Source organism: Megalobrama amblycephala, linkage group LG14 (assembly GCF_018812025.1).
Source record: "Megalobrama amblycephala isolate DHTTF-2021 linkage group LG14, ASM1881202v1, whole genome shotgun sequence".
NCBI classification, from domain to species: domain Eukaryota; kingdom Metazoa; phylum Chordata; class Actinopteri; order Cypriniformes; family Xenocyprididae; genus Megalobrama; species Megalobrama amblycephala.
In genome coordinates, this window is record NC_063057.1 from 52,822,631 (window position 1) to 52,838,528 (window position 15,898).

General features: G+C 36.1%; 1 protein-coding gene across 1 annotated transcript; it reads right to left on the bottom strand.

The window, feature by feature from the left end:
• Positions 1-618: 618 nt before the first annotated feature.
• On the bottom strand, positions 619-15,898 carry LOC125246154 (gastrula zinc finger protein XlCGF26.1-like). Its single transcript, XM_048157024.1, has 3 exons — positions 15,287-15,898; positions 9,136-9,286; positions 619-2,721 (listed from the first exon to the last, which is right to left on the bottom strand). The coding sequence occupies exons 2-3, from the start codon at positions 9,218-9,220 to the stop codon at positions 833-835; spliced, it is 1,974 nt and encodes a 657-aa protein (XP_048012981.1). The 5' UTR covers positions 9,221-9,286; positions 15,287-15,898; the 3' UTR covers positions 619-832.

Below are 15,898 nucleotides of genomic sequence, written 5' to 3' on the forward strand. Positions count from 1 at the left end.
AAAAGACAGAGAGAGAAATTAATAGGCATCGGTATAGGCATCGGTATAGGCATCGGTACGGAAGAGGATTAGGGCCAAGCAATAATAAAAAAATAAAACCATCTCGAGATTAAAGTTGTTCAATTTCGAGAAAAAAGTCAAAATAAAATGTTGAGAATAAACTCGTTAAATTACGAGAAAAAACTCGTTAAATTTTGAGAAAAAGGTCGAGATAAAATGTTGAGAATAAACTCGTTAAATTATGAGAAAAAAAACTCGTTAAATTTCGAGAAAAAAGTCGAGATAAAATGTTGAGAATAAAGTCATTAAATTACGACAAAAAAATCGTTAAATTTCAAGAAAAAAGTCTAGATAAAATGTTGAGAATAAAGTCATTAAATTACGAGAAAAAAGTCATTAAATTACGAGAACAAATTAGTTAAATTATGAGAAAAATGTCGTTAAATTTCGAGAAAAAATTTAACGACTTTTTTCTCAAAATTTAACGAGTTTTTTCTCGTAATTTAACGAGTTTATTCTCAACATTTTATCTCAACTTTTTTCTCGAAAATTTAACAAGTTTTTTCTCGAAATTTAACAACTGTAATCTCGAGATGGTTTTATTTTTTTTATTATTGCTTGGCCCTAATCCTCTTCCGTACATCGGTATCGGCGAGTACTAGAAAAAAGTATCGGTACTCGTACTCGGTCCTTAAAAACTGGTATCAGTGCATCCCTATTTTAAACTATAGAAAAAGAGATGGTGAGGTGTGGCTGCAAAAGTTCATATGTACATGACAAACGAAAATAAAAGCCTCAAGGCAACGTATACAGAGGTGAAGGATGCAAATAGTCATGAAGGTGGATAATGAGATTTGCCCCACATTCTGCTACGGGGTGAACCTAGACTTAATTTCACACAGATCCGTATTTTCTGGTGCCATTTTAAATTGCTGGGCCATTTAAAACTCTTTCCACACAAGGAACACAAATAGGGTCTCACATATGTATGACTTTTCAGGTGAATCTGTAAGTGTGATGGCAAAAGAAACTTTTTATTACACTGATCACAATTAAATCTCCTTCCTCCAGAGTGAATGCGCAGGTGATTGTTGAAATTGCTACTTTTTCCAAATGTTTTACCACACTCACAACACTGCATCTTCTTTCCGGAATGTGTTTGCAAATGACGTTTCAGGTCTTTTTGATATGTGAAACTCTTCTCACACTCAAGACACATAAAAGGCTTCTCTCCAGTGTGAACTCTTATGTGAGTCTTAAGATTTCCTTTAAGTGTGAAACTCTTCCCACACTGAGGACAGGTGAAAGGCTTCTCTCCAGTGTGAACTCTTACGTGAACCTCGAGATTTGCTTTGTTTGTGCAACTCTTTCCACAGTGATGGCACATAAAAGGCTTCTCTCCGGTGTGAGTTATAACATGATTCTTAAGGTTATTCCTGTCTGTAAAACTTATTCCACACTGCTGACATATAAAACAGTTCTCTCTTGAGTGAATCTTCATGTGGTAATTAAGGTTTCCTTTACGTGTGAAACTCTTTCCACACTGACCACATTTGAACGGCCTCTCTCCAGTGTGAATCCTCACATGGGCATTAAGGGTTGCAGTATATGTGAAACTCTTTCCGCACTGAGGGCATGTGTAAGGCTTCTCTCCAGTGTGAAGTCTCATGTGAGTCTTAAGGCTTACTTTATGACTGAAACTCTTTTCACAGGAATGGCATTTGAAAGGCTTCTCTCTGCTGTGAATTCTCATGTGAGCCTTAAGATTTTTATTGAATTTGAAACCCCTTCCACACTGCTGGCATTTGAAAGGCTTCTCTCCAGAGTGAATTATCACATGCCTGTTCAGGCATTTCATATCTGGGAAACTCTTTCCACACTGATGACATATATAACAGTCTTCTCTTGAGTGAATCTTCATGTGGCAATTTAAGGTTACTTTACGTGTGAAGCATTTTCCACACTGAACACATATGAAAGGCTTCTCTCCAGTGTGAATTCTCATGTGAGTCTTAAGATTTCCTTTTAGTGAGAAGCTCTTCCCACACACTTTGCAGCTGAAAGGGCTCTGTCCAGTGTGACTTCCCATATGGGAATCAAGTGATGCTTTAAAAGTGAAACTTATTCCGCAATGAAGGCATGTGTAAGGCTTCTCTCCCGTGTGAAGTCTCATATGAGTCTTGAGGCTTACTTTATGACTGAAACACTTTCCACAGTGATGACATATTAAAACGTTCTCTCTTGAGTGAATTCTCATGTGGTAATTAAGGGTTACTTTACGTGTAAAACTCTTTCCACACTGATCACATGTGAACGGCTTTACGCCATTGTGAATGTTCATGTGATACCTAAGGTTTGGTTCTGCTGTGAAGCTCTTTCCACACTGTTGGCAGGTATAAGGCTTCTCTCCAGTGTGAATTCTCAAGTGGCTTTTAAGGTTTCCTTTTTGAGTGAAACGTTTTCCACACTGTTGGCAGCTGAAAGGCTTCTCTCCAGTGTGAATTCTCATGTGGACTTCAAGGTTTTGTTTTTGATTGAAACTCTTTCCACATTGACTGCAGGTAAAACAACTGTTAGGTTCATCAGTCTTTTGAGCTCTTTTTCGTGAGGAAGTCTTTTCAGTCTGTGTGGATTTTTCTCCAGTTATGATCTCATGATGTTTCTCATATTGATCTTTTTCTTCCATCAGTTCTTGACTTTCTTCTTTCAGTACTATCAGGTCTAAAGCAAAAAGACAAATACAGTTTATTGGCACAAAGCAACAGACATCAAAATCATAAAAAAAAATAAACCATTGAAACCTATAGACCCCTTAATCGCCTACGTCACTGTGACGTCACCGCTCCAGCTGGAGGCAAAACATAAATAAGAACTCATAGCAGGCGCGCTAAAAGTTTGAGGTTTTGACTTTAAAATGTCGTCTTCTTGTGTTTTTGGCTGCCAGAATAGAAGGAACAGGACTTTTGGTTCAAAACTAAAGTTTTACCAGATCCCGGCAGACATTCCTTCACAGAAATCAAAAAGATAATTGTGGTTGAATGCAATACGGCGTACAGACTGGACGGAGACGATCATAAATAATACTCGTGTTTGCAGTGCACACTTCATATCAGGTAAAAATAAACGATGCATATGTAATGGTGTGTTGGTTTTATCTAGTACAAATCAGCAAGTTTCTGTTTTATAGGTGAAAATCGCCAACTTTCAGCACACTAGCTAGCTTAAATGTTAAACAAACATACAGCGATAGATGTGTGTGCCATCCTTTGAATGATCTCTTAAAATAATCCACATTGCTAGCCATAATCATAGTTAGCCCAGCGTTAGGTTACATTAGACAATAAGCCTTGACAAAATTCCCCGAACCACCCGAAAGTAATTCATATGTTGTCTAGGAAATATCCAAAACTTAAGTTAATTTACAAAAATAGCTGTTACGGTCCCGCAGAGTCAGTGACTGTACATATTCGGACAGTTCTGAACTTTCTTCTGCATCTATGTTTAATAAATCCCTCCTAAAACATGCTAGCTTACGCTTGTCAACATTGAGTCCAGCATCTCTTTTTGCCTCCAGCTAAGCCCTGCCCACCAGGAAACGTTGCAATGTTTACAAACTTTTAAGGGGTCTATAGAAAAAGAGGTGTTTCCTATAATCTCAGAACCTCATCAACAGTCACATTTAGCCGAACAAATTGGCAGAAGAAACCATGTCTTCTAAGTTAGCAGAGACAGACTGGGAGTAAAAAACGGCCTTGGATTAGGGCTGGGCGATATATCGCATGCGATTGTCACGCGCATTTCGTCAGTAAAGCCGGTTCCCTGATTGCCGCTAAATCGCCATCACCTGCTTTCAAATGGAGCGGCATTTAATAGACAGAGCCGTAGATCACTGACAAGCTACGCAATATCGCGTTCATTATCGAAGGCGATTCATCTTCCCCCAAATAATCCCCACCACAACTACAAACAGCTGCTACTATCTCACAATATTACAGCAGTCAATGTATCGCATTTATGGCAAATAACATCACAAAACCAATGGTAATTAAAATAAGTGTATTATTGTATGAACTAAAATACACAAAAAGAGAATGAAATATGTATAATATAACATATAATCAGGGGCGGACTGGCCATCTGGACTTTCTGGAGAAGTCCAGAACGGCCACCAGTCCAACGGCCGTCGACCTGGCTGGTTCATCATCAAAGAAAAAGTGTCAGATTAAAACCGTGTCCTAACCAGACGCGATGCGATAAGATTCCAGCGACGAGCAACTTGACTGTCCACACTAGATGCGACGCAACAATGAGAAGCGATAAAATCAATCAAAAACCACAGCCAATCAGAAGAGAGTGTGGGCAGGTTCTCTCGGCAAGAGCACAGCAGACACAGTGAAATGGGCAAGTATATAGTAAAGTTCATAAATATTACATCATTTAAACATTATTTAAAGTACACATGTAGTGACTGAACCGATCTTTGTCATAGAATACACTTGTTTGTTCGCATTGAGTTGACAGTTTGAACGTTCTTGCGCCCATTTATTGATTTTCATGATCTGAGGTGAATTAGCCAGTGTCTTCATTACAGCTAAAAAGCTGGGAACACAGAATGATATTCAAATTCACATTAATCGCTTTTAACATTAAATAAAACACATAAACAGTACCTGAGTTTATCAATATCATACTTTGTGTTGCTGTTTCAGCAGCGACATCACGGAGAAATAGAAATCATTTCTAAAATAGAATATTCACGTGTCGCCTTCGTGGCTGGTTAGGACAAAAACTCTGATTAACATGGAAAAGATAAGTTTTATTGCGTGTTGTGGCGTTGTATTGCGTCTGGTTAGGACACGGTGTAAGTGACGTTGACGACCAACAAAAGGGGGCGCTAATGCAATCCTTTTTGCTTATAATAACAAGCGAAAAAAAAAAGTGGTTGGATAAAGATAAAGTGGTTGGGAGAAGCTAAAAGAAAAAAAAAGCAAAGTCCTTAGAGACTGACGCTACAAAATGCAAAAAAATAGGGATGGGACAATACATCGAATCTCGTTTCATGATACAAAGAATCTGGAGCGATTCTGATATTTTCAGATGTATCGCGATTCTCTCTCGAATCAATTCTGAGCTTAGTTTTTTAACAGCAGATGGCACTACTATACGTGCTTTACACACACCACTTAAACCTTAAATAATCATTCATAAAGTTCAAAAAGGTTGAAGTGAATTACAAAAGCATTCTGAGCCAAGGTGCAAGTATATTTAACCACTTACATGACTCAACCGAAAGCACGAGCGCTGTTAATGCAGTCTTCTTAAAAGAAATTAGAGCATTCATGCTCATGGCCACAAAGAAAGACATTTTCATGTCCCTTGACATTGACACTGTCATAGACCGAGTTGCTGAGAACAGTGACCTGTTGAAGAAGCTTTTACTCCCCCAACATTAAATGCAGACACACACACACACACACATATGAATACACAAATTGTAGAAGAGTTCTGTTGTTTCAGGTTTCCGCCCCTGCATGTCAGGGACTTGAGATTGGCTTGTTTCAAAGGTTCAAAATTGGCTGTGGTCAGTGACTGCAAGACAACTGTAAGATCCCAGTTGACCTCAGAACTCTCTTTGGGCACAATCAATATGTATCCTTAGGAAGGGGAGAAAAGATCCGTTCACTTTAGTAATGGCCAACGCAACCAGGAACTAGATTTAACCGGCCGGATTTAAAGGTGCCCTAGAATTGAAAATTGAATTTACCTCGGCATAGTTAAATAATTAGAGTTCTGTACATGGAAATGACATACAGTGAGTCTCAAACACCATTGTTTCCTCCTTCTTATGTAAATTTGATTTTTGCAAAAGACCTCTGAAGAACAGGCAAATCTCAACATAACACCGATTGTGACGCAGCAGTTGGGGTCATTAATATGTACGCCCCCAAATTTTGCATATGCCAGCCCATGTTCAAGGCATTAGACAAGCCAGTATTAACATCTGGAGCTACACACAGACTTTATGCAGGTAAGCAAGCAAGGACAATGGCGAAAAACGGCAGATGGAGCAATAATAACTGAAATGATCCATGATATCATGATATTTTTAGTGATATTTGTAAATTGTCTTTCTAAATGTTTCATTAGCATGTTGCTAATGTACTGTTAAATGTGGTTAAAGTTACCATCGTTTCTTACTGTATTCACGGAGACAAGAGCCGTCGCTATTTTCATTTTTAACTTGCAGTCTGTATAATTCATAAACACAACTTCATTCTTTGTAAATCTCTCCAACAGTGTGTAATGTTAGCATTAGTCCCATTAGCTGCAGCCTAGCTACTATCAAACTCATTCAGAATCAAATGTAAACATCCAAATAAACACTGTACTTACACGATCTGATAGGCTGCATGACGAACACTTTGTAAAAATCAATTTTGAGGGTTATATTAGCTGTATTAACTTTGTTTATGCAATGTATTATAGAGTTGCGAGCTTGGGGGTGGGGAGGGCGAGCATTTAAAGGGGACATGCACTGAATCTGCACATTTTTAATTATGGCCCAAAATAGGCAGTTAAAAAATTTAATAATAAAAAATCTATGGGGAATTTTGAGCTGAAAATTCACAGACAGATTCAGGGGACACCTTAGACTTATATTACATCTTTTAAAAATAAGTTCTAGGGCACCTTTAACCGATCTATGAGATTTTGCCGCAGTCTAGGAAGGAGTCAGACATTTTCTGCTTGCTGTAGTGATGCTCACACTGTGTTTGTGTATTTTATCACAGATGAAGTGAATTAGATGCAATATTTGTCAAATACATAGACATTTTCATTTAGCAACAGAAACACTTTTCAATCAGAAGGATATATATTGCTTAATACAGCACCTGTATGTACAAAATTAAAGTTCAACATAAGCCTATACAACTCAAATACCAAATATTCTATATTCTTTAGCAGTTCTATTTTGATAAATTTAACATTAAGATTACATGGAAATAGTTTTACTGGAACTATAGTATTGCTGTTATTAAAAAAAAAAAAAAAACATGGAATTGTAAGCATTAGCAGAAATCAAAGGATTAGTTTACTTTCAAGTAAAATTTTCCTGATAATTTCCTCACCCCCATGTCATCCAAGATGTTCATGTCTTTCTTTCTTCAGTCGAAAAGAAATTAAGGTTTTTGAGACAAAAAACAGTGAAAAATGAAGGACATTCATGAGGGATATTTCAGGATTATTCTCCTTATAGGAACGAAGCATGGACTTGTTTAAATGAGAAGGAAATTTAGTTTTGACAATGGCAGTTTTGGGAAAGGTATGAGCTCAAGTAAGCATACGGTTGAAGGTTTTGAGAATGTAATTTCAAAATGAGCCAAACCAATACAGTTTCAAAATTAAAGTTCAACATAAGCATACAACTCAAATACCAATATTCTATATTCTTTAGCTTCAAAGATTACATGGCTTTATTTCTGTTAAAAAAAAAAAAAAAACCATGATACCAGACGAGTTTACTTTCAAGAATTTTCCTGAAATTTCCTCACCCCCATGTCATCCAAGATGTTCATGTCTTTCTTTCTTCAGTCGAAAAGAAATTAAGGTTTTTGATGAAAACATTCCAGGATTATTCTCCTTATAGTGGACTTCAATGGCCTCCATACGGTTGAAGGTCAAAATTACAGTTTCAGTGCAGCTAAAGGGCTTTAAATGATACCAGACGAGGAATAGCTTATCTAGAAACAATCGGTCATTTTCATAAAAAATACAACTGTATGCTTTATAAACTTTATAAACACAAATAATCGCCTTGCACGTGCTTCTGCTTTCCGTATTCTTCAAAAAGCTTACGCTGTATGCCCTACGCCTTCCCTATTCTACTTACGGAAAAAAACGAAACTGGCACTGCGTTCGTTCCATGTATTTTATTACATGTAGCCAAGTATGGTGTCCCATACTCGTAATTTGTGCTCTGTGTTTATCCCATCCCAAAGTGCACACACAGAGCAGTAATCAAACACACACACGTGAACAGACACCCAGAGCATTTTTTTTTTTTTTTTTGCTGCGACACCCGGGGAGCAGTTGGGGGCTCAGCGCTTAAAGGTCTAGAACATGTTTTTATAAGATGTAATATAAGTCTTGTCTCCTGAAGGGTGAAGTTTCTCACCAAGCCTATTTTGGTCTCTATTTTTCACTGAGGCCCCTTTAAGAGTGAGCGTCTTCCCTGCCACATGAGTGTTGTATATTACAGCGCATTCAATGTTCACACAACTAATATAACCCCAAATGGATCTTTACAAGATCATCATGACAATTCGAATTATGTGAGTAAAGTATATATTTGGATGTTAACTTTTATTTTGAGTGAGTTTGAGGCTGGTCCGTGGCTACGGCTAATGACACTGAGAGATTTATAAAGAATGAAGTTGTGTTTATGAATTATACAGACTCGTGTTTAAAAATGAAAATAACACGGCTCTTGTCTCTGTGACATTAAGAAACGGTGTAACTTTAACCAACAGGGTTACAAGTCCACCATTACCCCATGACTGCCATTTTTTGCTATTGTTCTTGCTTGCTTACCTAGTCTGAATTCATCTGTGCAGATCCACTTTAATACTGGCTGCCCTTGTGTATGCATACCTGGCATATGCAAATATTGGGGGCGTACACCCGGACTGTTACGTAACATTCTGTCATGTTGAGATCCGCGTGTTTTCCGGAAGTCTTTTAAACAAATGAGATTTATACAAGAAGGAGGAAACAATGGGGTTTGAGACTCACTGTATGTCTTTTCCATGTACTGAACTCTTGTTATTTAACTATGCCAAGATAAATTCAATTTTTGAATCAAGGGCACCTTTAAGGGTCTCACCAAGGGTTTCTATTGAGGGTGAACAGAGTGTTGTACATTCACTCCCCCCATCGACAATTCCTGCTGGTACTGAGACTCGAACATACAACCTTTGGGTTACAAGTCCACCATTACGCCATGACTGCCCCCTACTTTAATTACCACCACTTTCATTACCACTCACGTGACATTCTTCATAAATATATTCGTTAAGATGGAAACATTTTAATAAGGATCAAATGACTGAGTTCAGCTTTGAGAATGAAACCAACCTGTTTGTTCCTCAGTATCTTCTTGTTTCACTCTGAATGTTTCTTCAATCCTCATGTCTTCACTCTCCTCTTTAATAAACGCCATCTTGATAATAGTGTGTCACGTGGATCTCAGTTTCTCACCAGGAATTCTTCTGTGTGTTTGGACACTCTGTCATGAATAATTAACAGAAAGAAAAATAAATCCAAACTAAATATATTGGTGCATCTCAAGCAGCTCCTAATTCTGTAGTCAAAGCACTGGCAAGGGAGTGAGTCAGAGTCTTATCCATGATTATCCAAGCCCTCCCAAAAAACTCTCAAAACTAGCACTTCATATTAATACAAGACAACAAATTATACAGACACTTCATATTTATTTAAATTGGTATTTAATGATTTGCAGATACATTTATACGATTACATTTTCATGAAAACATTTGCAATTTCATTGTAATCACACATTGTAAAAGTTGCATTAAAAACATTTAGAGTAGCTTGTGTCATCAGTGTGTTTGTTCAATTTATTCAATTGATTTAAAAAGCTCCTGTGTTTTGATTTAACTGGTGTCCATGTCAAGTTGTAACTTCTACTGCAAAAAGTATTCTCTGGAAAAAGTATTCTAGTCGCTTCATAACATTAAGGTTGAACCACTGTAGTCACATGGACTATTTTAACAATGTCTTTATTACCTTTCTGGTCCTTTAAATTGGTTATGATGTTGCTGGTCAGAAAGCTCTTGGACTTCATCAAAAAATCTTAATTTTTTTGTTCTGAATATGAACAAAAGTCTTACGGGTTTGGAATTACATGAGGGTGAGAATAAATGACAGAAATTTAATTTTTGGGTGAACTAACCCTTTGATTCGCCTGGTATATAAAATACAGTTAGTGCATGACATTGCAATTAGGAATGCTCATAATCAAAGGATTAGTCCACTTTTAAATACAATTTTCCTGATAATTTACTCACCCCCATGTCATCCAAGATGTTCATGTCTTTCTTTCTTCAGTCAAAAAAGAAATTAAGGTTTTTGATGAAAACATTCCAGGATTATTCTCCTTATAGTGGACTTCAATGGCCTCCAAACGGTTGAAGGTCAAAATTACAGTTTCAGAGCAGCTTCAAAGGGCTTTAAACGATACCAGATGAGGACTAAGGGTCTTATCTAGCGAAACGATCGGTCATTTTCTATAAAAATTCAACTGTATATGCTTTATAAACACAAATTAACGCCTTGCCCGTGCTTCAGCTTTCCGTATTCTCCAAAAAGCTTTATGCTGTATGTCCTACGCCTTCCCTATTCTACTTATGGAACGAACGCAGTGCCAGTTTCGTTTTTTTCCGTAAGTAGAATAGGGAAGGCGTAGGACATACAGTGTAAGCGTTTTGAGGAATATGGAAAGCTGAAGCACGGGCAAGGCGTTAATTTGTGTTTATAACGCATATACATTTTCTTTTCTTTTTTTAAATGACCAATCGTTTCACTAGATAAGACCCTTATTCCTTGTCTGGTATCGTTTAAAGCCCTTTGAAGCTGCACTGAAACACTAATTTTGACCTTCAACCGTCTGGAGACCATTGACGTCCATTATAAGGAGAATAATCCTGGAATGTTTTCATCAAAAACCTTCATTTCTTTTCGACTGATGAAAGAAAGACATGGACATCTTGGATGACACGAGGGTGAGTAAATTATCAGGAAAATTTTATTTAAAAGTGGACTAATCCGTTAACTGGTTAACCGTTAACTGACAGTAAGAATTAATTTTAAGTGAAACTGAAACAGAAACCAGCATTGGGCTCACGCAGTCTACCTCCCTCATTCGGCAAAAATCCAAATGGTTCCATATTCACAATGTATTTGGATGCTAAACTATTTATTATGTAAACTAGGTTTTGTACTTCACTCATGTTCCAGTATCGACATAAAACATCATCCATCATATGTGCAAATATGTGCTTGGTATAACACCACAGTGGGGCAGTGGTCATGCTAAACACCACAGATACTACATACGACTATTTAAAATGAGCAAATCGTTATATTTTGGTTGACTGTATTTTATTCTGACAATGAACAGGCTGCGATGTCAAGTTAGCAATGCTAGAACTGATATGTTGTGCATTCGCGAGGCAATCTACACTTCAATTGTTTCCTTATAACAGTGGAAACAACTTAAAATACTCTGTCATTTATAGTCATACAGGTAAGAGCAAGACATCATTCGAAAAGGTTTACTTTTATTTGTAAGCACTCACAATATGAACAAAACATTGTGCTTTTGTAAAATAAAGAAAACAAACAGGATGTGCTTTCTGCCTCTCGGTTTCCTTTTTCGTGAACTTGATTTTGAAATGCATCACAAAAATGAACCGAAACTCAGCATATACTACTTGTTTTTTTCTTTCCTTTTGTTAATCTGCTAATTAAGTGAAATATATTTCACATATTTATTCCTTTTATATATATGATTTTATTTATTTATTTTTTCATTTACAGAAGAGCTGCATGTGTGTGATTTGACAATTAACCCTCATGTTCTGTTTTTTTATGCTGTTATTTGCGCATGTAAGACTAAACCACTGGAAAAAATGTTTTGTCATTTTCAATGGGTCACAGACACGTATCAATTCTAAATTAATTTAATTCTAATTTAACAATCTTGTCGGTTAACGGTTAACACGCTTAGGTTGATCGGTTAGGGGAAAAAAAAAACAGAAATGAACATCCCTAATTGCAATCTGGTCATCATTCTTTGAATTCTTAAAAGGCGATCATTAGGAGATCATTTGTAACTAACTCTGTACTTTATCTGGTTGCACCATTTGTTCTTTAAAGGGATAGTTCACCCAAAAATGAAAATTCTGTTATCATTTACTCACCCTCAGGTTGTTCCAAACCTGTATAAATTTCTTTGTTCTGTTGAACACAGAGGAAGATATTTTGAAGAATGTGGGAAAGAATGATGGTTTTGCAGTCCGTTCTCCCCCCTATTTTTTTTTAATAAAGCATTAATTAATTATTTTATGATAAACATACTGTTTTAAGTGCACTCATTTATAGTCATAAATTAAAAATAATTGATAAATACATTTAAAAAATAAATAATAATAATTGTTGTTGTTGTTATTATTATTAGCCTATTGTTGCATTTAGGCTACATGCATTTAGAAGAAGAAAAGAGGAACAAAAAAATTAAAAGTCAGTAATAATACACAATGTCAGGTTTATTAGGCAATAATAATAAAGTGCTAAGATTATCACAAATAAACACAAGATTTTGACGCACATTTCTTATTAAATCATTGTATTCCGCTACCCGTTGATAGAGAATCACTGCAGTTAATATAATTTGATGAATAATACACAATAAAACAATAAGATTCGTTAACATGTACCTGACCCAGGTGAAAAAATACTAAAGTAATTTATAGTAAATACTATAGTGTTTTTGAAAGATACTACAGTAAAGCAGGCCTACTTGAATTAATTTATTGTGGTAATTCTATAGTTGCTGTGATAACAACTATAGTAATATAAACAAATGACTTTACCCAAATAACTGTACTAAGTTTTCTACAACTATAGGGTATATTATACTACAATATACACTGCAGTTTACTGTAGTAAAAACTAAAGTATACTACAGTATTTATAACGGTTTATACAGTATGCTGTAGCATTCATTAACAAAGTGTTGTAAATACTATAATATGTACAGTATACTACAATTTATTATAGTATGCCAAAGCAGTCTGGTTACAAACTTTCTTCAAAATATCTTCCTTTATGTTCAATGTTGATTAATAACTTAATCACATAATAGGTATACAGATACAAAAAACAATCAAAATGACATTTTTTTTAATGACAGATTTCATTTGACATATACAACATGGACCGATGCACACAGAGGCACGCTGTTTAGGACGGGTTAGTGTTGAATAGCTACTAACAAAGTAATTTATTCACATATTGTTCTCTCTCTTAAATTGTAAGCGGCTGTAAATGCCAGCATTATCATTTATGTCTAAAACATTGAAGTCTGTCAGGTAAAACAAAAGCTTATTGATGCAATTCAGTCAGTCTGCTATTTTATTCCAACTGTTGTAGTAGTCAGAGGCTTCCGTACTCTTAACATAAATTGAAGAGGAACACAGACGGATCAAAATGCAGTAAAATAGTGGTGTGCTGCCAACACGCACACTAGGCCATCATCTCCTGTTTACAATGTGCCTATACATAACAGGCAGTGTTACCACTACCTAAACAAACCACTATCATACAGGTGCCATTGTCAAAAATAAGTGATTTCATTACCTGTAACAACATAAGTATGTTTATCAAAATAAACACCTATAAAGTTGTCCTTGGTACGAGGCTCAAACTCATCCATCAAAACTGAAATCAACAAAATGTTTAACTCTATGGACAGCAACAAGCAAAAACATATTCTCAGTGTTCAAATCATTATAGGTCTGAGTTGTTTCATTATGGCAATGGGCTTAGTTAGGGTTTAATTTTTTTAGTTGTTTATATATGTATTTAAAATATTATTTTAGCAATATTTTATTAGTTACTATTGGTTTTCATATAGAGAGTGTTTCACTTGGTCAAGTCATTGTACTAAATGTTTATTTTGAATTTCATGATTAAAGGATTAGTCCACTTTCAAATTAAAATGTCCTGATAATTTCCTCACCCCCATGTCATCCAAGATGTTCATGTCTTTCTTTCTTCAGTCAAAAAAGAAATTAAGGTTTTTGATGAAAACATTCCAGGATTATTCTCCTTACAGTGGACTTCAATGGCCTCCAAACGATTGAAGGTCCAAATTGCAGTTTCAGTGCAGCTTCAAAAGGCTCTACAAGATCCCAGACGAGGACTTAGGGTCTTATCTAGTGAAACGATCAGTCATTTTCTTCCGCACGCATGACGTAATCATGTTACAAAGATCATGCGTCACATAGGCAGAAGTACCGATCAAGTGTCTACAAAGCGAATGTGCAAAGATTAAGCCAAACGCCCTTTACAAAAAAAGCTAAAATAACCATGTCGGACAATTTTGAAGTTGGAGGAGAAAATGAAATGGAGTTTTTCACACGTGACCTTTCCAACATGGTTATGTCATGCGTGGTGGATCGTAAAGCACTGCAAGACGAGCGTTTGTGGTTTAAAACATATATAAATTTGTATTTTTTTTTTAGAAAATGGCCGATCGTTTCGCTAGATAAGACCCTTATTCCTCGTCTGGGATCGTGTAGAGCGCTTTGAAGCTGCACTGAAACTGTAATTTGGACCTTCCACCCCATGTATCCAACTGAAGTCCACTATATGGATAAAAATCCTTGAATGTTTTCCTCAAAAACCTTAATTTCTGTTCGACTGAAGAAAGAAAGACATAAATATCTTAGATGACATGGGGGTGAGGAAATTATCAGGAATTTTTCATTCAGAAGTGAACTAATCCTTTAAAACTATGTGAATGTGACGTTGTTTCTGCAACAGCTCCAGTTCTTTTATTTACACACGAGTGATCGAGTTCAGACACAGCAACGGAGTCGACAACGAGAGTCGATTCCTTCCGACTCCTACACCAGGGCTAAATAAGAGTCGACTCTTTTGAATTCGACTCCCCATCACTAGGTTCTGCAGCTGCTGGATATGAGACTTCTGCCGTTACATTTAATGATATTACAATTAAACTTTCTCACTAACGTTACATGATGGTGATATTATAGGAGAGATCAGAAAACTCTAAAATAATACATCATATAGTTTGGCAGTTTCATTTTAATGGACATATTTTGCAGGTTCTTCAAAATTGATAAACATGCGGCCGATCTGAAATAGCAGCAACTGAACACGGACACCAGATAAACATTAACAACGTTTCTCCCATTTTTAATTGCCAGTGCCCGAATTCGTGTTTAAGGTAAAGTGATTCCTGATACCGGGAGCTAAGTAACGTTATATGGAGCGAAATGAGACGCACCTTATGAATTACTCATGTGCGGATGCGCTTTACTCACAATAAACACTGTTCACAAATGTTAGATAAAGCATTGCAATCTTACATTCCATGATAATTAATTTTACACAGCTTTAAACCTTGACTGAACGATTTGTATTGATTTAAACACCTTAAATGCTTAAAAACACAAACCTTTCTTCAGCCGAATCACAACAGACGCAGGACCGCGACGCAGACATATGACGTCACAACGACTGAACAAACTAAAAATGACATTTCACTAAAGTGATAAAATAGATGTCAAATGAATTGTATTTCTTGGTGAAATAGTTATATTTAGCATATTTAAACATGTTGTTCAATGATGTGCTGAAAATATAAAAACTACTACGATGTTTGGATGCAAAAAGTATTTTTACAAGGGCTCAGGAACCTTTTCTCAAAATCTTTTCATTTTAGTTTGAGGCATTTTTATGATACTATGTACAACAAACAAGCTTTGTCACACACACAGGCACACACACAAAGAAAAAACTTTATAACACTTTATTATGGCCACAGACTACTTTAAAGTTACAGTAAAAACAAAGTTGCAATAGTCTTTTCTTTACTGTGAAGTATATCTGAGTGAAATGGCTTCTCGAACAAAAACAAAAGTAGGGTGGTACTTAATTTTGTCCATTGGAATTGTTTGGCTCGTTATGGTTTGATTACATGAGAGACTAAATAGTAATGATGTGTATTGATAAATAATTTATAATAAGAGAGAAAAACTTGGGGAGGAGACCATTAATTTTTCATTGA

Coding starts and splice junctions, on each gene's coding strand:
- LOC125246154 (XM_048157024.1), bottom strand. CDS start 9,220: ATGGCGTTTATTAAAGAGGAGAGTGAAGACATGAGGATTGAAGAAACA. Junction 2,722..9,135: donor AGATACTGAGGAACAAACAG/GTTGGTTTCATT, acceptor TTTTTGCTTTAG/ACCTGATAGTACTGAAAGAA.